The sequence below is a fragment of the Myiozetetes cayanensis genome, unplaced genomic scaffold, assembly GCF_022539395.1.
Source record: "Myiozetetes cayanensis isolate MyiCay16 unplaced genomic scaffold, myiCay2020 scf20-37, whole genome shotgun sequence".
Lineage (NCBI taxonomy): Eukaryota > Metazoa > Chordata > Aves > Passeriformes > Tyrannidae > Myiozetetes > Myiozetetes cayanensis.
Genome location: NW_026087412.1, coordinates 3,322,749 through 3,346,300, shown reverse-complemented (window position 1 = coordinate 3,346,300; position 23,552 = coordinate 3,322,749). Strand labels below are relative to the sequence as shown.

The 23,552-nt window shown below is 48.2% G+C and overlaps 1 protein-coding gene across 2 annotated transcripts in view; it reads right to left on the bottom strand.

Moving 5' to 3' along the window:
- RNF216 (ring finger protein 216) overlaps window positions 1-23,552 on the bottom strand; it is a 77,317-nt gene that overhangs the window by 53,035 nt on the left and 730 nt on the right. The window contains exons 1-7 of one of the 2 annotated variants that reach the window (XM_050317546.1): window positions 23,325-23,342; window positions 9,466-9,594; window positions 8,237-8,373; window positions 6,407-7,267; window positions 4,685-4,761; window positions 1,077-1,179; window positions 45-209 (exon numbers count right to left, since the gene is read on the bottom strand). In XM_050317546.1, coding sequence (XP_050173503.1) covers window positions 45-209; window positions 1,077-1,179; window positions 4,685-4,761; window positions 6,407-7,267; window positions 8,237-8,373; window positions 9,466-9,532 — 1,410 coding nt within the window. In that variant the 5' untranslated portion in view covers window positions 9,533-9,594; window positions 23,325-23,342. Of the gene's footprint in view, window positions 1-44; window positions 210-1,076; window positions 1,180-4,684; window positions 4,762-6,406; window positions 7,268-8,236; window positions 8,374-9,465; window positions 9,595-23,324; window positions 23,343-23,552 lie in introns of those variants that run through there. The other variant, XM_050317545.1, reaches the window with a different exon arrangement.

Genomic DNA, 23,552 nt, shown 5'->3' with positions numbered 1-23,552 from the left:
CGGGAGATAAGCTTAGGAAGGAAAACAGACTGGAGCTGGAGAACCTTTCTTGTGATTGCATAGTGTCCCTTGAGCTCGTGCAGTGCCCACTTGATGTCCTGGCTGCTCAGCATTTTGAAGTCTGCCATGAGCAGGTCAGCTGCCTGGATGAAGCACCGCTGGTCAAGGGGGGCAAGTTTGGAAAAGTCAAAGTAGTCCACTTTAGGCACCTGAGGAGAAAATGAAAGAGATTAAAAGGCTGCTCTAAACACACACAAGAGCACCCCAAATCGCTCTTTCAGCGATCAGGAGCTTCTGCAAGACCACCCAAAATTCAGGTTAGGTGGCACCCAGTAACCTGAGCACCTATAGAACAATCACCTACATAACCAGAGCATGGCATAGGCTGTTGGTCTGTGCATCTGTGCAGGTGACCTGCACGAGGTACAATGCAGTTTAAAACCATTCTGTGTGTGGCTTCACGAGACAGCAAGGAGAGGAAATATTTAGGTTACTATAAAGGGTGAAGCTTTATTCAGCTCGAGGTTCAAAGATGCTTCTAAGGGTAGAAAGAGGTGTCCAACATTTCTCTCTGAGGCTACAGAGAGCTATTTCAACACATTCAAAGCTCAGAGGACTTTTTTTTGTCAAATGGACTTTTAAAAACAAAAAAAATCAAGCAGCTGTCTGGGAGATTTGCAGTTGAGAGACCAAAAGGCAATGCCTAAAGGCCTCACGAGAGAGACCTGAGGGCCGAGGCTACTTCATGGGAGAATGACTGTGGAATTCTTGTCTGTTATCCAAAGGAACACTTCAGATGGGGCAGTGACAGGCAGGGCAGAGGGGCTCGCTGGAGGCAAAGGAGCAGACACTGCAGCTGTGCCACAGCAAAACAGCAAAGTCTTGGAAATCATCTTGCAAGCAGCTAACTATTGCTATTTAACACCGTCTTAAACATGCCCAGGGGCCTCCTGTGAAAGCACAGCCCAGTCAAGCACTCTGCAAACACACACTAATCAAAGGAGACATCCCAAGGTCCACTCAGGCTGAACAGACTGGCCCAGAGGCACACTGGAGATGGGGAGACTCTCACTTGCCTTTGTCTCATCTTGGCTGGCAAGCAGGCTGCTGCTGGGATTCAAAACCACTCTGCCTTCCTTCTTTGGGTAATCTGGGTTTTCCAGAAGAAAGTTACAAAGTCTGAAAAGATAAATATAGTTACGTCAGGCGTGGGGAGCTCAGGTTCTTCTCCCACTTGTCCAATTTTTAGTAGCCTTTAATTATGAGGCTACACAGGTAGGTCACAGTCTGCTTTGTAAGGATCAAGGGAAGTCCAAGACTTGAACAAACTGCAAGTAAATGACTGAGAATTAAATAAAAAATGATCAGCTGTGTGGCTGTAGAAAGAAAAGCAAATAGATCTGTCTTTCAATAATTAAATTTACATATATGAAGCTTGTATGGGTAAGCTATTAATCACCTATGGAAAAAACAGCCTGAAAATCCCTACAAAACCCAGGAAAGGTTGATGTCTTCCTGAACAAAACATTACAGATTCAAATTTGAATTAAAGCCTCCATTCTCAATCTACCATCACATTAAAGCAACCAGAGCAACCTGGTCTAATGGAAGGTGTCCCTGCCTGTGGCAGGGTACTGGAATCAGCTGATCTTTAAGATCCTTTCCAACTCAAACCATTCTGTGATTCTACGAATAAAGCAGCGACAACAACACGTTTAAACTACGTGTACATGCAATACACCCTCTGAATACAGGTTTCATTGTAATAAAGCTTGAAATTACACCAGCATTATCCAAATTCCAGTAGAAACTGGTCTGGTGAGAAGAGCACTTGGAAAATAATCACTAAAATTGCCGACAAAATTGCATAATAGCCTGTAAATGCAGCATACCTGAGGTCCTATCACAAACAGTTATAACTGTCAGGTAAACGTCATTTAAATGACTATTTTAGCTCAGAAAAGACTCAGCGAGCGGTTTCCAAATAGGCAGCAATTGCTGGAGACCACAAACACCCCAGAAGCCCTTGTGAAAGGGCAGCCTGCTGCAGGCTGTCAGGCTCAATCAGACTCTCCCAGCTTGTGCTCAGCCCTCACCAACCAGCTGTGCTGCCTGGGTCAAGTAACAGGAGCTGTTCCTCAGTTTCCCCAGCTGTAGAATAAGATCCCTCTGAAAGGAGCCAGCACAAGCAATTAACATTTGCAAAACTATGGGAATGAGAAGGTGCCAGGCTGCAGCAAAGACATAATTGCGGCTAATTTACATTCCTGATGTCAGAAATCAGGCCCTAATTAAGAAATCCGAACTGGCTGGAAGCATTAACCCACTATCAAGGCACGATTACTTTAGCCCCGCTTTCACATTCAAAGCAGGGGCATTTCTTTTTGCTTAATCGGGTATTGACATATTGAGCCAGAAGCTTTTGACCGAGTGTGAATGCTCCTGCACACAAAAGCTGAATAGATGATACCCTGCTAAGAGGAGCTCCCACATCTTATCTTTCACATCAGTTGGGTTTTAAGAAGATCACTTGGGGAGGGGAAGAACAACAAAATATCTGGGCACCGGGCATTTAATAGCTTTCAACTCCCAGGTCCCCCCATCCCTTTGGTGGAAGATAACTGTTTTAATCCCACACGAGGGAAACTTCAAGGAGCTCCACCCGCAGCTCAAAGGGCCGGGATACATTTGAACCATCCTGCACGTTGCCATTTCAGCACTCAGGGTTTTGGGGGATGTTAACCTTCAGTGTCTGACAATTAGTTAAGTGGGTCCCCGGCGCACAACCACACACACTCACGGCACTGTTCATTAATATCTGCACCACAGGACACAGAGCTGGTTAAAAGCCTCATCCCTGCCCAAACCCAGCCACCCTTATTTATTATATTTCAAGCCTGATTCAGCTTGACACACCGTGGAGATCAAAGAGTCCCTGCCAGCGAGGCTGACCAGTGCTCTGACCCATTTGTTCTCGTACAAAAGCTGCAGTGACAACTCAAAAGATAGTTTGGTTAAAGGAATAAAAATATCGAGAAGAAATCTTTATCATCCAGTAAGTGGGTAACGCACCGCTGAGCAGACACTGTAGCTGCCTCCAGGGAAGCCTGGAAGCACCTTTTCATCTCACTGGGTCTGTGGCACACAATGGCAGAGAAGAGATTTCGGGAGCAGAAAGGGAAGGAACACATTAAGGCCGATAGAAGCCGATAGTGTGATTTAATTCCATCGGGTCTCGCTAAATCCCCGCAGGACACAAAGACGAGGTTTTTCACGCTGTCTGCGAGGCTCTTGCAGCCAGATGCCCAACCTCAACAGACCAATCACCCCAAGCAAGTCTTCTACACCCCCACCACAACCATCCACCTCGAGGGGCACCCAGTCCATGGTATGGACACCCAAAAGTTGCTCCACCACAGCAGGGAAAGCACTTTGGAAAGACAAGAAAAGTTACAGTCTGATGACTTTCTAAGCAAGCCCTACTTTGGAGGCACGACTTCACAACACAGGCAAAGCAGCAGAATAGGAAATCTATGCCCAACGAATGGGATCATCCTTAGTTCCTTGCCAGTTAACTTATTTATGGCCCAATAACTAATTCTAAGCCTCACGCACTTAAACGCTGCTTAATTAGTGCCCCAGTTAGCTGGAAAGGGCATTGGATTTATCCAAGTGAATACTCTGGCAACCAACACCTATTCTTCATTCCTGTATAACGTGTTGGAGACAGCAGTTGACAGTTGCAGAGAGAGAAAAGAGAGGCCACCAAGCATCAGACACCAGTCACAAGTGATTTACTTCAAACCACTCTCCCCCGGTGCCAGCACACGCAATCCTTCGCTCCTCAGCTCTGCAAACTGCACCCAGAAGGGCAGGGAGATGATGCAACTCAGTAATAAGGTTAATCACTTTCTTTCTTAAAAAAAACAACTTTTGACTCCAACACGACTCCCAGGGATCTCCAGCATGATGAGCACTGAGGTATCCCTGAGCTGCTAACACAATTTGGAAAGCAGCAGCCCTCGCACGGGTATTTCTTTCAGCTCCTTTTATTTCACTTCTTCGCTCGTGTTTCTGCTCAGTCTGACCAAAATTAGTACTTCAGCAGATCTCTAGAACCAATCCTACCAGCCCTTAAATGTGCTCTATTTTATCTGTAAAAAGTGATGTGAGAGAACTCAAACAGCACCGCTGCTACTTAACAAGTGAAGGGGATAAAAGCCAACATCACGACACTAAATAATGAAGTCCAAGCCAGTATCAGCTTCACCTGGAAAAAGCCAAAAACCAGGGAAATGAAGAGGCAGGGAACCATTTTCTACAACTCAAAACTCAAAAACCCACCTTCATACCATGTTTTATAGAAGTCATCTTAACACTTTAATCCTGATAACTCATCCTTTTTAAGAACCCTAGTATTAGATAAGACAAAATTATATGTGATATCTTTAAATTAGCGAGTGATCTTAAAAGCAGAGAAGCTACAGCACAACACCAGAATTATAGAGGATTTGGGAACAGCTCTACTAGAAGTAGAAACCAAAACCCCTCTGGTCTTTGGCAGTGTCAGGGCAGTGCTGAGTCCCAGACTGGATGTGCTCTGGAACAGCATCACTGGCTGGTGTGGACATGGAAATGTGCTGCAGGTTGTGGGACACACTCTGGTTCTTGGCTCTGTACTTACACATTTAAGTCACAGCAGTTCTTGATGATGATTAATTCTTCAATATATTCCTTCTTCACATCTGGGAATCTTGCTTCCTACAGCAGGGAAAGCTAAAGGTTAGGTAGGTGTTCGAGGAGCTGAGCAGCACACGTAGCAACAGCACCAAAGACAGGGATTTATAGGTAATTATCTGGCACACTCCTGAGACTGGGGACAAAATGGTCATCTATATCCATCCAGCCTGGCTACTGCAAGCTGCTGGCTTTCCTTTGCTCCACAGCACGACTGCTAACAGCTCTTTCTCAAAGGCAGAGTGTGGGGAGCGATGTGAAAAGCCACGAGCAGCTGCCCTGAGGAGAGATTCAGACCCGATGGAAACAGGGGAGGCACGTAGGTATCATCTACAACACAAGCAGAGCTAATATTTACCTTCAGCCAGGCCTCAAGGAGCTCCAGATTGTGTGCTGAAATACAACATTCCAAAGCAAAAGGGATAAACCCAACACCACGAATACCCACCCCAAGCACCCAGACACACACCAGCAACGAGACCTGGACAGACAACAAAGCTTTACTGGCATTTCTGGGAAGGCTCTCCCAGCATTTGTCACATAGCAGAGAACACTCTTTGCTGCTCTCTCTCACGTTCCCCTACAAGGATTGCAAATGATTGTACCACGTGGTATTTTGCTTTACAAGACTGGACTGGTCAGGGTTGTCAAGCAACCCTGACAATGCAATAGCAGCTTCTTACCCACCTCAAACAAAGTCACTGATCAGTGAGGTCTTACTTGGACAGAACTGAATTTTCTTGGACTGCTAGAAACAAAAATAGCAGTAGAAAAAAAAATAGAAAAAAAAAGATATTTTCCTCAACCTCCAGTTTTCCCAAGCAGAATCAGTTATGGGATGTGGAGGGAAGACTTGGAAGGGCTGGGGGTGGTGTAAGATACAGATGCAGCAGAATAAGCTTGTTTGCAAAAAAATACTCATTAAGGCATCAAGAGGGATCCTTCCTCCCTACCAATCAAGGGGAGGAGTGTGCAAACATCAGACACACGAATCACCACATTTTTATTTTGCTTTGTTTTTCAAATTTACACCACGTTGCCCAAGCTGCTGAATATACCAAAGGATAAGGAGTGTCCTTCTTGGTGGTTCAGTAGCCAGTGCCCCTCATGCCAGACTTCATGTGCACAGTCAGCAAGGAGCATGTGGAGTTAACATATGAGTCCTCACGCTGCTTATCCAGTTATCTTATCCCTCAGTGCTTCTGCTTGGAAATCCACACTGCAAGGGCAACTATTACCCCTTGGCCACAGACCAAACTACTGCAGGAGAGGCAGCTGAAAACAGTTCAGCAAGCTCTCTCTACCCCACCCTCTATCCCTCTGCCAGTGTTTGGGGTCTCAGGTTTGCTCAGTTAGCTTTACCTCTCAACAGAGATGTAGCTCTAGAGAGCTGTGTTAGGAATCAGCCAAACAAAACCAAACTAGCAGATCCAAGAGGGCAGTAGCCTTTCAGGGAACCAACCCATGTTACTTCACCCCAAACTACAGTTTTCCAAGACAGTTCATCACACACTCCTCACCCGGTGCGTGGCTGAGCATCAGCCAAAGCAACAAGGATCTGCAGCTGGAGCCACCAGGGCTGTGCTCTGAGCACCTGAAACTCTACACACCCTGAAAAACCAGCCTGAAAACATCACACAGGAGGCAAACGAGCCCTGGGGATACTCACTGTCTCTCTGATGAGCAGTGCAGTGAGGTCCTGCTCCTGCCCAGCAGCTCCTTGTTCTGGCACGTTGCTGGAGCCCAGTTCCTGAGAGCCCTGTGCGGGGAAGGCCGGGCCCGGCTGCTCGTTGTCCCTCCCTCCCTGCGGCCCCGTCTCCTCAGGTGGATGCGCCGGCTGGGGAGAAGCAGGGCCTGGAATCCCGTCCTGCTGTGGCTCCGGCCGGGGGAAGGCTGGACCAGGAGCATTCTCTCCATAAGCCCTCAAAGATCCTGGGTCTGCCTCTGGCTGCCCTTGCTGAGGAGCACAACCATTTGCTACGGCGCGCGGCTCGTCCTCCAGCGCTGGGAAGGGCCGGTGTTCCGGCTGGCCGTTCTCCTGGGCCTCCTGCTCTGTGCTGGTTGCAGCAGCTGCTCCTTCGAGGTTTTGCCCTGGCTCCACGTTCTCTCCTTGCCATCCCTGGGCTTCCACCTTTTCCTCCTGTTGTGGTGGAAGGTCTGCATTCTCCGGACTCACAGTTTCTGTGTTAACCAGAGGCTGTGGACTCATCTTCACTGGTGGCACCAAACTCGGACCAGGCTCCTGGTTATCTGTAAGTTCAAAGCTGGGGCCATTAAGCTCAGAGGGTCCAGGCTGCTGCAGGGCCAAGTTCACACTCTCATCCCTGCTTGGTCCAGCACTGCTCTCCACCACGTGATTATACCCGTCTCCCTGGCCCAGCAGGGCTGAATCCTGCCCATCCTGCGGGTCTGTGCTCCTTGAGGGCTCAACAGCACCTTTAGATCCTCCTTCTCCCACAGTGTTTGCACCCTGCCACGGAGCAGCAGGTCTGATGACATTGGCACGCAGAGGCTGCTGATGCTTTGGGGTCTGAAAAGAACACAGACAAGATGTAAGAAGAATTCCTGTCTGCACGTCAGAATCCTTGTTCCAGATACTTTTGCATGTAATCAAACGTCTGGTGGGGAGCAGATACACAGTCTGTTTAGCAAGATGCTTAATAAGGCACAAAACTGCAACCCACATATCTTTGTTTCACTGAGCTCCATCCTCAGCCTGTCCCCAGGTGCTGTGAGAACATCTGGCAGAATTGGGGATGCACAGGACTTTCAGAGTGGAACAATTTCCTAAGCTCACCTCGGTATCCACTTCCCTCCCAGTAAAATCGTCTGGGAACAAGGAACTAACTGATGACATATTTGTGTTCTCACCAATTTACTGAAACAGGCAGGAACCAAAGCTCAAAACATTAATCTCTGGCCTTGTTCTTGCCTCTGGCAGACAGACTGCTGTATGCCAACAGAGCCTGAGTGTTCTCTGCTACTGCTTTCAACTAAGAAACAGAAAGGTCAGCTTTGCAACCTATTTTCTCAATGCTTTTGGTTAATTTAACGGAAAAGTGGAATATATTCTCAATATAACATAGTTAAGAAAATGCTGCAAAAATCTAAGTGCGTGCAACAGCCCCACATGAATGTAAATAACACAGAGGAATACTGAGCATACAAGGTGTGTATATAAATCAAACCCTATGGAAGATCAAGTCCTCTTACACAGCACTCCACCCCTCTGGATTCAGACAAACAACTTCATGGGAGCTACAACCTTGGTTAAGTACAACTTTAGCTACAATGTAGTTTAACAGCCTAGTCCTCCCCTCCTGTGCCCACATACGATTAAATAAAGCCATCAAAATGCCATCATTTCAACATTATTTCAGACATCCTAAATAAATTGCTGTGACCACACAGGACTCAGAGGAATGCATCAGATGTCTGCACAAGGCTTAGCTATACAGGCCACGAACAAAGCAGAGCAACTACAAGAACGAAACATTACCTCTGCCAAGATGACCACATCATCATCATCATCTTCCTCAGGCTGCTGCTTTTCCGGCATTACCAGCAACAAGGGTAATTCTTCATCCGAGGAATCTGATATCGTGATAAGCCCTTCGTTCCTGCGGTCTACCCAGTCTGCAGAAGAGCAAGTAAAGCTAAAATTAGCTCTTGGCTCGAGGTAAAACTGGAATTTACAGGGCACACGTAGTACCAAAACACCTGAAAGAGCCATCTTCACATTTGCGCTGCAGCAACAGGGAAGAAGCACTCAAAGGTCACCGATTCCTCTGCAAGTTACTCTTACAGCCACTCCTCCCTCCCTCTGTGCCTGAGCAAAACACCTGCACAGCCACAGCTCACCACAGCAGCACCTGCAGGAACAGCCACTGACACTCACCCAGAGGGTCTTCTATCCCAAACTTCAGCACAAGTCAAGCTGCTGTAGAAATTGTTCTGAGCAAGCCATACTTGTGCAGAGAAGCCCTGAACTTTCAGCACCTCCAGGGCACTGCATTTTCTTTTATTAAGCGTGCAGTGCATTCTAGCAGAGAGGTAAGGTTCTCTGAGCAATTTGGCCTCTTCTGGAAGAGTGAGACTTTGCAGGAGTACCTTGTGCAGGGCTGAGATAGGGCCTGTGGCTGTGGGTGCAGAAGATATCCTGCTATTAGATGACAACCTTGTCCCTCAAGGTTCGCCAAGAGTGGGATATAGATGCTACTGAGCACAAGTGATATATTCAAGGCACAAACAGGGTTTCTGTACCACAGTGAGAACATACAACCATGCTTGCCCTCAATTTTGACAAGTTTTGGCTTATTTTTTAGCGTGAGTATTCACTTGTCACCTTTCAGGCATCACTTTGAATTCCCCTCTTGGAGGAAGAGGCGCCAATGCACGGCCAGCCTCTCTCCTGTGGGGACCTCAGGAGGATGGATCCACCTTGGATCTGCTGAAACACCTCCACATGGTGTTCCCACGAAGTTAGCCATCTCCCTTAAGGCACTACAACACGAGAAAGGCAAGAGCCAAATATTTTGCATGCCTGCACAACATGAAAGAGCTTTCTGGAGGTGGCTAACTCAGTGTAACAGAGCAGTGTGTGTGTGACAGGGCAGAACAGACCACCAGCAGTTCCCAGCAACAGCACTCCTGAGAGTTTAGTGGCTGTGAATCCTGATGGTTGTAAGCAGAGTTTGAGTTTGGAAACAGGCCCAGCTCAGTACTCACCTTTCCCTCTGTGACTGCGGAAGCTGTTCAAGTTAATCACTTCTTCATTCCCACCTCTCTCTGCCATTTTAAACAGCTGCACCCACAAGTGTCAGTGCCCAGGCATGGCAGTCAGGCTCACATGAGGAACTAGAAAGTAAAATAAAACCAGGAGAAAGTAAGGCAAACTCAACTGCACCCTGAGCACACTTCCTCAAGACCAGGCCACTGGAACATTTTGGGGCTTCTCCCGGCTCTCCCAGCTCAGTCTCGTCATGAGGATATTTTTCTGTACCCCCTTCTCAGTATGTAAGAGCAGACATGTCTGTCTTCTGTTCCAACAGTTAAGACAGTCGACTGAAGAGTGCAAGCAAGCCTGAGAAGTTTCTCTGGAGAAGAAACAAAGATTCTTACAGCTGTGCAATCACAAAGTGAGGAGAGATGCAGTTCTGTCCAGACAGGACTCGACCCCTCCTCATATGTGGATCTTCTGTTTCCAGTAAGTCCAAAACCTGATGCACCAACCCACACAGCAGTGCTCCTTCCACCATCACCTGGTGAGAGGGGCAAAAGCCTCTTGCCTGAGCAGTCACAGGGCAGCTCCACCTAAACCTGCATCTCAAACATCCCAGCTGATGTCATTACAACCACCCCTGCCACCCTTAATGCCATGAAGTCGAGCTCACTTCCACAACACCCACGTTACTGGCACGTCAGAAGGGAGCTGCACCTCTGGCAGGGCAGTGAGTGCATGGTTTGTGCCTGCACTGGGAGCCAGCACGGGAACAAGTCACATCACACAGCACACGTTCCTGCCACCATCTGCTAGCCTAAAGAAGAGATTTCCTTGATTTACAGTGAGAGGGTTGGTACAAATTCCAGGATACACCATCTGCTCTCAATCCAAAAAGGAGAGCATGACAGGAATCAGGTTCCTTCACAGGACTGAGCTTTTGGGACTAAACTTTGCTATCCCAACCTGTTCTCAGAGAGGCACAATGAACCAGAGGCTCCCAAACGGGATTAGGGGGGCAGAGGAATCACTGCAACCTGAACAGGAGGTTTCCATTTTATGCTCTGTCAGCTTAAAGCTCTCCCTATCATGGAGAGGCTGAACAGATGCAGAAATTCTGAGCACAATTTGATCACTGGAAGGAGAAAGAAGAAGGTCTTTTTATTGAAAAGTATTCATCTCCTTATTGCAGCACAGAGGAATCTGTGCTATTAAATATTTACTGATGCATAAGTTGGAAGAAAATGATGGGTCTGCTATAAAATCCTGTTTGCTACTACACAAGAGCAGTATAAATTCCTCCTCAGTAATTCTACTTAACGTCCTCTGCAGGGAACAGGATCTGCAGCTAGGGCAGTAAAACGAAGAAATCAGTTCAGATGCACAGGATACAATAATAAAAATAAAAATGTATAATTTAGCACTTAAGAAAGCCCAGCAGCACAGCTGAGTGCCTGAAGCAGCCTTCTCCAGAGGGAACCTCCAGCAGAAAGGTTTCAAGGCTTAGCTACAAACAGCCATGCTCACCTGATCCCTGCACTGGTGATGGTCCAAATGTAGTGGGACATTGGGTGAGGGAACTGCAGAGGCCTCTTCTAACCAGCATTACCACCAATATGCAGCCACCCCTGTATTGAGCCCCGAGACCTCAGCAGCACACCCTGTTCCCAGCGAGCAACTCCGAGATTATCATTGGTACAGTGATGCTTTGAAAGCACCTGACCAGCAAGATTTGGGGAGCATTTCCACCAGGATCTTCAGCTTCTGCCTCATAAGGAGAAACAAACCTTACTTTATTTGCCAGAATGGCACAAAAGCACTGTTCTCATCATTGCAGGCAGGTGCTTGAGAGCTGGGTCACTGCAAGTGCACGTGGTGAAAACCCTGGCCTTTCTGAAAGGTCACACCCACATTATTACCAGTTGTATTTTCCCTGGTGCTCAGGAATAGCTACCACCTAGTGCTGTGTATTACTCTTCCATCCTTGGCCCTCTGAGTCATTGAGCAAACAAAACCACCACTCTTCTTGCCATTTAAGATACGGAGAAATGGAGGCAGGGATGGGACCAGCGTTCCCAAGGTCACCGAGCAAACACCGCGAAGCATCACTTGGAGGCTGCCTGGGGATGAACAAGGACATCTGGGAAAGCCACAAATCAGCTCTCATGGCATCAAGCAGTGCAGGCAGAGGCTGGACAGGTGTCTGCTCAGATCTGCTCCATGCAGAGCTAAGGGGGTGGATATTCCTCCCCTTCAGGGACAGGCGGTGCGTTAGCAGGGCTGGGTGTGCACGTACACGAGGGTGGGACGACACTGCAAGTGCTCAGCCACCAAAAACATCTTCTCACTAAGAGCTCAAATGGTGCTTTGTCCAGTGCTGGCTAAGCCCCAGCTGTTCACATCCAGGAATGATGGATAAGCCACAAGATACGTTAAGATTGTATTTTCTAGTCCTGTAGAGAGGAACTAACACAGTTCAACCTTCAGCATTGAGAAAGGGGTACAGGAAATTAAATTTGGGACAAAAAACTGTCTACCCTCTCATACAAGACAAAAATGTGCACACATCACCAACAGACTCACGGTGGTTTAAAAGCAAGAATATAATAAATAGCATTTACTGTAATATACAGTCAAAGCAACAACAAAAATAAGAGCCAAGCCTGGAAAGAACTGGCAATTCTTTCTACTTCAAAACAGACTGAATAAAAACTCAAGGAGCTTAACAAAGCCCTGCTTTGAGGGTAAAAGCCAAACTTCCACCAAGAGCTAGCAATTCATTTTGTCAATACTCAATACAGAGCTGAAGTTTAAACAAATATCTATAAGCATGGGCCAGTTCCATCTAGTGGCATGAATAAGAAGTTTATTCATGTTTATAGCACCAGGCCGCCAAGAATGTGAAGTAACAAGATCAAAGCCACCCTGGGGTCTTGCCCTACATAAACAACAATAAAAAAGCAAGGAAGACAGATGGAAAGCAGCTATTCCATGCTACCTCAGTGACTTCAGTGCCTATTTATAGGTAAAGAATAAGGCTACCTATAAGCAAGCTCTAACATGCCCATCAGCTTTTCTGCAGCACAGTCAAGGACAGGAAACTAGAACCCTTTTAAAAGCAAAGGACCTGGCAGCAGCCAGATAAACACTGTGCAAGCTTTTTAGTTTTCCTTTCCTTCTTAAAAGGCTCCCACCTGCACTACAGAACATCAAGCTGGATTTGGGACTGGAATCCCTATGCAGTATCCAGGTGACACAAAACTCATCACGACTTCTAAGAGTGACGGCGCAGCAAAGAGCACTCCTGATCCACCCGATTTCACCTCCACTTTTCATATCACTCCACATATTCAGGACTCAGAATCACAGAATATCCTGAGGTGGAAGGGGCCCACAAGGATCATCCAGTCCAACTCCTGGCCCTGCCCAGCACACCCCAACAATCCCACCCTGTGTCTGAGAGCGTTGTCCAAATGCTCCTTGAGCTCTGGCAGCCTTGGGGCCGTGACCACTGCCCATTCCAGTGCCCAACTACCCTCTGATGCTGCACACCCAAGTTATTTCACTGCACAGACAATAAAATCCTCCCCATTATGTTTTTTCCAACAGCAGTTTGAGAGGAGAAGGACCCATTAACAGAAGAGCTACTGGGAAAACCAGAGACCATCATGGATTTATCTGTCACAGTTCTCTGAACTGATCAGACCTCAGACTGACAGATGCAGTCACATGTACTTCCAACAAGCTCCTCAAACATGCAAAAATATAATCCACAAAACCACCGCTCCCAACCACCACTGTGACTTAACGGATCAGCTGCTCCGAGGTGAAGCAGGTCTCGGGAGCACACAGAATGCTTACACAAGGATTTCCAAAACCCAGGCAAAATCCTTTCAAACACCACATTACATATTTTTAGCCTAACCTAAAAATAGGCACCATCAGTGCTGTGCATATATTTAATCTCCTGGTGTATGGAGGAGTTTCTGGGCTGCAGTAACTGGAGCAGAACTCAGATCTGCTCCTTCCACCTCACATTTGTGCTGCGATGAGCACCTTCAGATGGTGCTGGAATTTAAAGCGACAGTCGAGGGGAGACCCCCCCCTCCTCCTTACAGTGTAATGTATTTTACCCCCCACTTGCAGCATTTAAAATCTTGAACTCCCACATACCCAAGATGGGACCAGACTCAAAGTGTTCCTTCCTGGCTCCAGCTCAAGGCAACAGGACCAGACAGAAAGCACTGCAGGGGAGGTAGGAATTGAGATCCCAAACGAACAGGGGGGGAGAGGAAAAAAAAAAAAAAGGAGCAACTTGAAAGAGATGTCAGCAACATCAAATCACTGTGTTTTAGCCTCTCCCCCACACAGCAATACCACTGTTGCTCACCTACATTGACAGAAGAGCATCAGCTCCCACTTTGTGCCTGCGGGCAGCAAACGTGTCTGCTGGTAGCCTGCAAGCAAGGTGAATTCCTGCCTCGTTTCAAGCTGCTAAAACAAAGAGAAGCAGCTTAAATAATGCATGGCTTGTGACAACCAGCAAAATGAAAAGCTAAAAATTTAGTCCTCAAAAAATTCAAAAAAAAAAAAAAAAGAAAAAAAAGGAAAAAAAGAAAAAGCACACCAGAAAGGGAGTAAACCAGCCTGACTTACTGTCAGGCATTGCACTGCAATGTTTCAAAGGGTTCACAATTTGCTGGGGGCTGCTCCTTGTAAGAGTCACTGAGCAAAAGCAGGGAGAGTTTAACAGTGGTTTATCATGTTAGGAGGCATCATCCCAAGGAAAAATTAGAAATCCCCTGATAACAAGCCCAGCAAGAACCACTGGGCACAAACAAGTCCTGTTTGCTATTCCAAGGCAGCTCCAGCCATTTCCCAAATGGCACCGCATTTCCCAAAGGGACAGAGCCAGAGGTTAACATGGGGCTGCCAGGGCTCCTGCCAGAAGGGTTGCTCAGTTCTGAGCTTGGGAAAAGTGGAAAAAGCCCTGGTCCCAGCCCAAAAGCCCAGCCTCTGAAAGCCAGAGTGTGTGGGCAGCGGCTCACAGGCAAGATCAGCTGTTTTCCAGGAGCACAACCTGCTACAGGTGTCACCCAAAAACCCCTCTTAGGAGCACAGGTGAGGGACAACTCCACCCATGCAGCTCTGTCACCAATTCTTGGACCTGTAGCATCTGCTAAAGGGGAACAACATGCCAGAAGATCATTTAATAACAGAATTGGCTGGTGAGTTATAAAACACTCCCAAAGTATCTCTCCACATTAGCAGCTGGCTTGGTTTGTCAAATGATTTTAAACACATACACTCTCTGAGAAGGACAAGACAAGATTCCTGAGATCTGAGAAAAATCAAGGAACAGAAGCTGAAGTGAGCAATAAAAGGAGCCAGGTAACACAGTTCTACTGCAGAAAGCCAGAGCACTGATGTTATCACACCAAAACATAAGACAAGATAACACAGGAGGAGTTTTGTGGCAAGTAAATCCAACCTGAACGTTCACCTCCCCACACAGACAAGCTGCTCAACACACAGAGCTCAGAAAGTATCCCAGCAGAGCAGCCACTGTTCCTGCAGCCACAGCAGCACCACCACTGGCTCCAGCAGCAGTGCTCCAGGGACAGACATTATGAAGATGGACAAGAGGGATGAAGCCTTCAAGCTTTTCTGGAAGCAACCACAGCTTTCCTTATTCCTCACCCTGTCTTACCCAGGCAGAACAGCACTGAAGGAAGTGATGCTCTCTCCACTGGTCACTGCAGAGTCAGCAGCAGGTACTCAGATCACATCAGGAGACCCTGATATGAGAGGGTCTGTGGATTAACAGCGGATGAGCCACATCTGTGTGTCATTGCTCCAGACTAATGAGAATTGCTTAGTCAGGAGCAATCAAGAGAGCAGATATTTCGAGATTACTTGGCTTCAAATCCCCAATCAGATTTTCCCCCATTTTGGAAGTCCACTCAGGACTTACAGGAAACATCTTGGCTGCCTGTACATCACGAGACTTCACATCAACCTTACTTGCAGTTCATCATTCCATTAAGGTCACGGTATCACTTAATAATAATTTTTTTAAGTACCCAATTGCCATTTTTATTGCATCTAAACCACAAAGTACAAGAGGAAAGCAATCTGCCCAGTTTTACCTAATTCACCCAACAGCTGGCCACATACATTGACACCAGTTTTCCTTCCCAAACCTGCAAAATATTTGCATTTTCCTGGCAAAACCTCTACTCTGCAAACTCCTCTCTAAAATGTACAATGTCTCGAAACAGCTGCATTCGTTTTTCCACAACTGGGCAACTCAGCTGAAAGTTTCAGATTCCTCTGAGCTATTCCCTGGTGACTGGCATCAAGGTCAGCAGATGGACACTTGAGTGCCTTCCCACGACCCCTGTCAGTCCTGCCAAAAGAAGGGCTCTGTGTCATCCCATCTCCCTGAGCAGCACGAGACTCCTCATTTTGATACGAGCAAAAAAACCCACACTCTGCACAAGAGGAGGGGAGCTCTGGGTCAGTCCTTTGCCTCTCCTATCAAACTGAGTCCTGAAAAAAAGCTGAATTTATAAAGTCTGGCTGGAAAGGAGAGTTAATGCCTCACCTTGAGCAGCTTATCTTCTGTGCAAAGTGAAAACTCAGGGCTTTGAGAGAGGAAGAGGCATCCCTGCAGTTAGTTCCTGTAAAGGGCAGTACTCTGCCTGCCTCACACTTCTGGCATGTGCAAGATCATCCAGTATAATCCCCTAAATCCGAAACCTCCCTCCCACATCGCAAACACAGGTGCCAGCTTGGCATTTCATGTTCAAGCAACAATTCAGGCACCAGCAGCTCAGCACTTGGCTACAGCACACACACACAAACCTGACCCCGTTGGGCTCACAGCCTGCCTCCCAAACCATCACTGTAAAGAACTGATTTATCCTGATTTTGTGGTCTAAGGGTGGGGATGACTGTAAGAGCACATGAAGCCACGTGATCTGAGGCTTGGTCGCTTCCAGAGCAAGTTTTGCTTCCAGTTTCCTTTCCCTGAACTCACGTGTGCTTCGAGCAGCGCCGTGACCCCGACACCACGAACGGCTCCAGGAGCTGCACGAACCTGCCACAGCTCCTCACAGCATCAACTGCAGCTGCCTCCCCTTCCCCACAGCATCAACTGCAGCTGCCTCCCCTTCCCCACTCACCCAGCAGCCACACAGAAAACAACAGAAGTGCCCTAATTGCACCAGGGTACACACCAGAGTGCTCCTCTGTTACTTGTACTTCACAGAGCTCTCCAGGAGAAAGGATTCCTCTCCAAAGTATTTCCTCTCCAAATCCTCAGTAGTTTTTCTTCCTTTTTTTTTTTTCCCCCCCTTTTCTTTAAGGGATCCTGACTCTCACTTGAAAAGGCTTAACAGAACAAAGAAATCCAAGTGCAACCTTTTAAGTAGTTATTTAACAAGTTGGATGCACGTCTTCAGGAACCTTCAGGTTACCATCTCAGCACTGTTTGTCACTGGAGAGGAAACAGCAATAAGGGTTTAAGGCTACTGGGACAGGCTGTGGCATTGACATTCACACAGAGCCTGCTCTGCTCTCAGCCCTGGTTGCAGGGGCACTGGGAGAGCCAGGCTGCACACAAACAGCAAAGTGCTATGAAAAGCAGCAGAGAGGGACTAACTAGACCAAAGCCAAGAGGGTTGGAAAGCACAGAGTCAGGTTTAGTTCCAGTAGCAGCCAGAGGACTTTAAAATCACAAAGGATTGATAAGCTGTCACGGCATTCTGGATGTTGAGAGGCTGCCCAGCAGATCAACTCTGGAAACCATCTAAACTGCACTTGTGCTCCAGAAAAAAGGAAAAAAAAAAAAAAGCATAACAAACCACCAGGAACAAATGTGGAAAGAAAGGTTCAGGTCACACTTAAACCAAAATAAAAATACAAAAATATCCCCTATCGCAAGAAACTTTGCTTTCAAGCACAGCACACCTCACCTTGTTCACAAAGCTGCTGACAACACAAAAGCTGAGACTTGACCTTGAGGTGGCACAGGAGGGGAAAAAAACCCAACTTGACTGCAGCAGCCCACCTTAGCTGAAAGGAAGGTGTCCGTGTCAATCTGCACAGTGCTTTTAGAAGTATTGACTTCAAAGCCTGCCACCGACCATTCCAGGTGTCAAACGTCCCAGAGAGAGGGACTTCCAGAAAGAATGACCTCACAGGTCACATATTCTGGTTATTACAGCCGTGCCCCTTTTTTGGAGCCACGTTAAGCATCTGCACTTGCCACAGTTCCAAAGGTCAGTGGCCCAGAAGCTGTGGCTTCACGTTCAGAAGGGTTCCACTGCAGTGCCTACTTAAGATGGTCACATTCCCACACCACGGCTTGTTGCCTTCTCTCACACAGTTCCTCCAGCATTTCATACAGGTTTGAAAAGGAAATACCCTGGAAAATGTTTTTTTTGGAGGATTCGGAGCAGATACCTTCTCTCCTCACGTATCCACCGTGGTGGAAGTGGGAGAACAGAAAATAAACTGGGGGCAGGGAGAAGATCATTTAAACTGCAGCCACAGCCAATACCCGACTAACATTGAAACTACACATGCTCCCAGTCCAAGGTCAGGCACTGCCTCTGAATGATGCTTTTACACAATAAATCGATAGGTTTAAATATGTACAAGAGCCAGTTTGGAGCCATACTGAGCCAACAGGCTCCCTGTTGGAAAGGGTAAAAAATGAGCTGCCTATTGCACCCAGCAACTGCAGCATCAGAAGCACGGCCCAAAAGAACTGCCACTATGTCCTTACTGCCCCAGCACCACAGATAACCAGGTGTCAAATGATTTTCAAGCCGGTCAGCAACAGCTTTTGTAAAACTGGGTTTAGTTTTGTTTGCAGCCACGTGGAGCCCTGTGGCCAATTCCAGCCCAGCAAGCTCTCAGCACTGAGAACCCAGGGCAGCTTTCCAGGCTCACAACACTTGTCCAGCCTGACTTCATCCGCATCACGTGGCGGTGCCACTGGGGGGTTCAGGCAGAGTGTGCTAAAATAGCAGAAAAGCAAAGAGGTTGTATTTGAGGTAAGTGCCACTATATCAGAACTGAAAACAGGGAAATTAGATTGTGGCCGGATTTAGAGATGCTCCACCTCCAGCATGAGTCTCTTCTGAGACTAGTAAAGTTCACAAATAAGTGAATTATCAGCTACAAAGCGAGGAAAGAAGAACTGCACCTTAACTCTCCGGTTCCAGGGTCACACAGGTTCACAAGGCTGCAAGGTACCCACCAACCACATCCCAGGGCAAACAAACACTTTCCATACACACAACACAGAAACCACCACAGGCCACAGCCAAGGGGTTGCCCAGGCTGCAGCCAGGACATTCACCAAGGACACTCTGTTTGCAGGCACAGTCCTGTGCCCACCCTCAGTCATCGCACTCAAGCGCCCAACGCTGGGTTGAGCCTTCACGCAGCAGAACACAAATTCTCTTCCTGGGTGTTGCAATCTCAGACAGATTATTTAACCACCTGGGACAGAGGCTCAGTACAAGAAGCCACAAAGTGCTAAATAAACACAAGCCCATTCAGCTGAGGAGCACTCTCCAGACACGGTGTCCAAGGAAAAGGTGCGTTCCAGCCGCTGCAAGCTGGTCTGTGCTAGTCCTGGCGGATCCAAGGGCACCTCCCAGTAGATACACAATGAAGCCTTCTCCACTACAATAGGATTCTGGTTTAACAATCCACAGAGAGGACACGAACTATTTACAACAGCCAAGTTACTGCTCACGGGTCTTGCTCATCTGAAGCTGGAAATCCCAGCAGCAGGAGAGGGATGAAAAGCCCTGTGCTGCTGGTTCCCTGAAAGGCAGAGAAAGCTGCTTGTCCTGCCTCCCCATTATGCTGCTGCTGTCATCTCCCTCAAATTGCATTACAGCACATGATGGCGGAGCAGGGAGAGGAGGAAAGCCCTCAGCAGCACGGTGGCTGTGCTGCAGGCAGCTGTCAGCACTGCTGCCCCTTCCCTCTGCCAGCCCAACGCGTTCGGCCAACGGCAGCTCGTACTTGCCAGGGGTACCCAGGCCAGTGCTCCTTCCATGACAGGCCTTCAGGTAAAGATTGATGTACATGAAGCATCAGGCAGCGTTTTCCCTCCCCTCATTTATCAAATATAAAAACGCATCCTGTCTTTGGGATGGGGGTTTGGAAGTAGAGGTGTAAATCTGTTCCTAACTCCGGTTCTGCAAACGCTGCAACAAACCAACCTCTGCCTTCCTTCCTTCCTCCAAGGAACAGCAGGAGCAGCGCCCACAGCTCGGTAGGAGCGTGTCAGTCTGGATAAAGCAGCGCAGGAGCCTCGTGCGGGGAGTGCTCCAGACAAAACATATTACTGGAGGCCGTTTCCCATCCTTATATTCCCCGTACAAAGGTTCCAGCTAGTGTGAATCCCAATCACCTCGTACTGCAGAGCGGCATCACGTGATGCCTCCACAGATCCTGTCCCGATGTTCCTCTGAATAATGCAAACAGTAGCTTGGCCTCCTTACAGGGGGAGCAGACCGAGGGTGAGCAACACCACGGAAGCCAACTGAAAACATTTCAGGTCACCCTGACACCCACACACACTCACTGCCAGTTTTATCTCAGCTCCACAACTTCGCTCCTCTTTACGAGTGACAACCACAGCCTCCCAGACTCACCCTGGGAGCAGCCAGGCACCTTCAGCACCAGGACAGGAGTGGGGCTCGCTCCCCAAAGCCAGCAAGGAAGCCACATTAATTTAAATTCCCCCTCACCCAGCTCAGGAACACTGGGAGGTGGCACCGTGACTCGGGGCAGCAGCTGCCCTGCCTTGAAATCTTTCCCCAAAGCCCAATGCTTTTTCCACTTAATCAGGCACTGACAGCCCCCCTTGTGAACACAGGGAGGGGACCACAGCGGGGTTGGTCATTAGGAGAGAGGTGTCATTCAGAAGGAATTATCATTTCCCCCATCCTCAGGAATTAAGCTTTCTCAAGGATCTTTATGAATTTCAAACCAGTGCAAGCTCTTAAGCACTGACCCAGCAGAAAAACATCACTCCCAAGATATTCCAAAATAAACCTGAAATTCAATAAAAGTGACATGAAGGCTGCTGAGCACGAGATTGTCCCAGCTCAGAGAAACATTCCTTATTATCTCACATCTCACTGCTTTGGTAAGGGTAATTTACTCAAGCCACCAGGATGCTGCTAAGTGGCTTTTTTTCCCCCTCTTTTCCTGTTTTCTCTGCCTGCTCCTCCCTGATTTCCCAGACTTCTCCATTCCAGTAACCTGCTTGAAAACAAAAACTACTCCAGGCTAATGCTGATCAGCACCATTACTCAGCACCATTTCAAACACAGGAACTCCCAGTCAGTACACAAATAACCTTCTCTCCTGTGCTGCTACTGGGAGATAGCTGGAGTGTTTCACACCTTCCACTGGTCACTGTATTTAAAAAGGCACCTATCCCACTGGGATACATCCTAGCAAGAATAATCCCAGTTACATGGAGCAGCTTGAACCCATCCACCAACAGCAATAAAACACACCATTGTCTCAGAGCACACAGAGACCTCTGAGACTATTATTGCCTCGCCTTTAAGTAGTTACAGTGATGCCCGAATTCAACAATGTAAACGGAGTCCTAAAATATCTCCAGACCAAATCCATCTGTAAAAACCCCCAAAATTCCAGTGACAGGAATTAGCGGCGCAGTTCTGGTTGTCCCAGAAAGAACGCAGCCAGTGGCGAGCCCCAACACCCAGCGCCGTGACACAGTAAACCACTCACAATAAAATGATGTAAATTAAAATAAGACACCCATTCCACACTAATGAATGGGAGCTTCTTCCAGCAGGCACCAAACAACACCCGAAGGGCCCCGTGCCTCTCGCACTTGGGTTTGTGCTACTCCCGCTTGTTAATCAGCTCCTGGCCCCTGGGATGTGCTTCCCATCTCCCTCCAGCTGTGCTGGAGTGGCTGGAATTGCGGGGTTTGCTCCACCTATTTTTGCCACAGGACTTTTTAGTGATTTGTGTCCAATTTCAAAGCACAAGTCACACTGCCAGTGACGGCGGCAGCAACGCCCACTGCATTCTCAGGCACACAAAGCGCTGCTCTACCCAGGAATTTGGACTTCCGAGGCAGCTCCTGAAACTCCAGCCCTGGAAGAGGCTGCCAGCACCCTGCTGGGAAGCAGAATGCACCTTATCACCAGTAACACCTGCCCCAACTGCTCTTCCAGGGCCTGCTGGTGGTGCCCTGGCTGCGGCCAGGCCAACAGGAAAACATCCTGGGAAGGGAGGAAAAAAAAAAAAAAGAGATGGAAGAAGGCCTGTTACCAAAATGCAGCTGAGTGGCTACAGATCTTCAGGAAATGTGTCTGAGTCCCTTCCCAAGTCTTGGTATTCCAGGCACAAACTCCCGTCAAGACGATTGTTTATTAACATCGAGTCACACCAGCAGACACCCAGCACATGAAATCTATTAACGTGTTTACAACTGCAGAAGGCCTGATGTAAGGCAGTGGTGTTTTTGCACAGCATTCACCCTAGAAATTAAAAGCCCATATTAAAGCTGTGAATCCCACAGTCCTGGGATTAAAAGCTGTCCCTGCAATCCTGCAAGTCCTAAAGGAAATGGGTTCCACCACATGGTTTGAGGTGCATATTCCCATGTACCTGTTCAGGGATGTACCACAATCTGCTCAAGATTTGGGTCTGCAGAATGATGGGTCTCAAACATCTCCCCCCTCCCCTTGCTTTCCAAACAGGTTGCTGGAGGAAAAACCCTTATGTCCCCCTCTTTGGAGGCAGGAGAGGCCGCTTGAACTCAGAATGCAAAGGTCAGTCCAAATGCCTGATGGGGGACACCGGCCTGCTCTTCCACTGCTACTGCTGGAAAGCTGTGACAGCTCCAAAGTGCATCAGCTGAGAGAGAGAGCAGAAATTGTAAGAAAGAACCAACCACCACAGAGACAGAATAGAGAAACAGGGATCTGCTCACAAGTCTTAGCACCAGGACTGCCTGTGCCCCTCAGACACCAAGGCAACAACTGACTGGCTTTAGAACCTCTTCCCAAGGCAAAGCAGGAGCCTGCTGTTCCATCCACAGGGCAGGCAGGGAGATGGGAAAGAAACACAGCAAGGAAAACTGTGAAAAGCAAACGCACAACAAGCTGAAGTCCCTCAGCACCACACCTTGGAAACAGAAATAGAAGTGCAAAGCAGCAACATCAGCTTTTCTCTTTCAAAGTATCAGAGGCCTCAGACAGTGACCAAACCATAACACCAGGTAAGAAAATGATCCTTGCTCGAGGAGCTGTAGGGAAACTGGAACAAAACCACCAGCAACTAAACTTATTTGCATGAGAACAACCACCCTAAGTATCTTCCAGTAAGACTCTAAGGTAAAGTACTGGAGGACTCTCAAAGACAACACTCCGGGTCATAAAGCACAGGTGAGATGAAAATAAAAACCTCCTGGGCTGGACCCACAGGTGCTGTCAGCCCTCACCCACCCAGGGCTCCAGCCAGCACAGCTGCAAAGCCAGGGATCCACGGGCAACCCTTTGAGCCAATCTCCTTTCTGCCCACCCCAAAAAATGCCATGCGGAGCTCACGCTGCACACACGGTGTAGTTCACCACAGCTCTTCAGCCTCGGGTGGGATCCCGACCTGCCTCCACCTGTCTGGAGGGGGCAAGGTCAGCTCCAGAGGCAGAAAAACTCACTGGACACGTCCCCCACACAAAGGCAGAGCACATTAAAACTTCCAGGTTTTGCTCTCTCTCCACCGAGCCGGCACTCGGATAAACAGAGAGAGAAAGAGGAGGAGGAGGAAGAGGAGTATCTCTTACACAGAGCCCTCAGCGCCAGGGACAGCTGTGTTTGGGTCCCCTTCCTGCAGCAGCTCCCACGGCAGATACCTGGAATGTCGAGATGTCCCAAAGGCACCCACACCGAGCGGGGGGTCAGGAGAGAAGAACAACCTTTTATCCTCCTCTCCCCACCAGCTCCGGCTTATCCCGGGACCGGCCTTGAGGGGAAGGAGGGGGGAGGGAAAGGACCCGGTCCTGAGGGGGGAC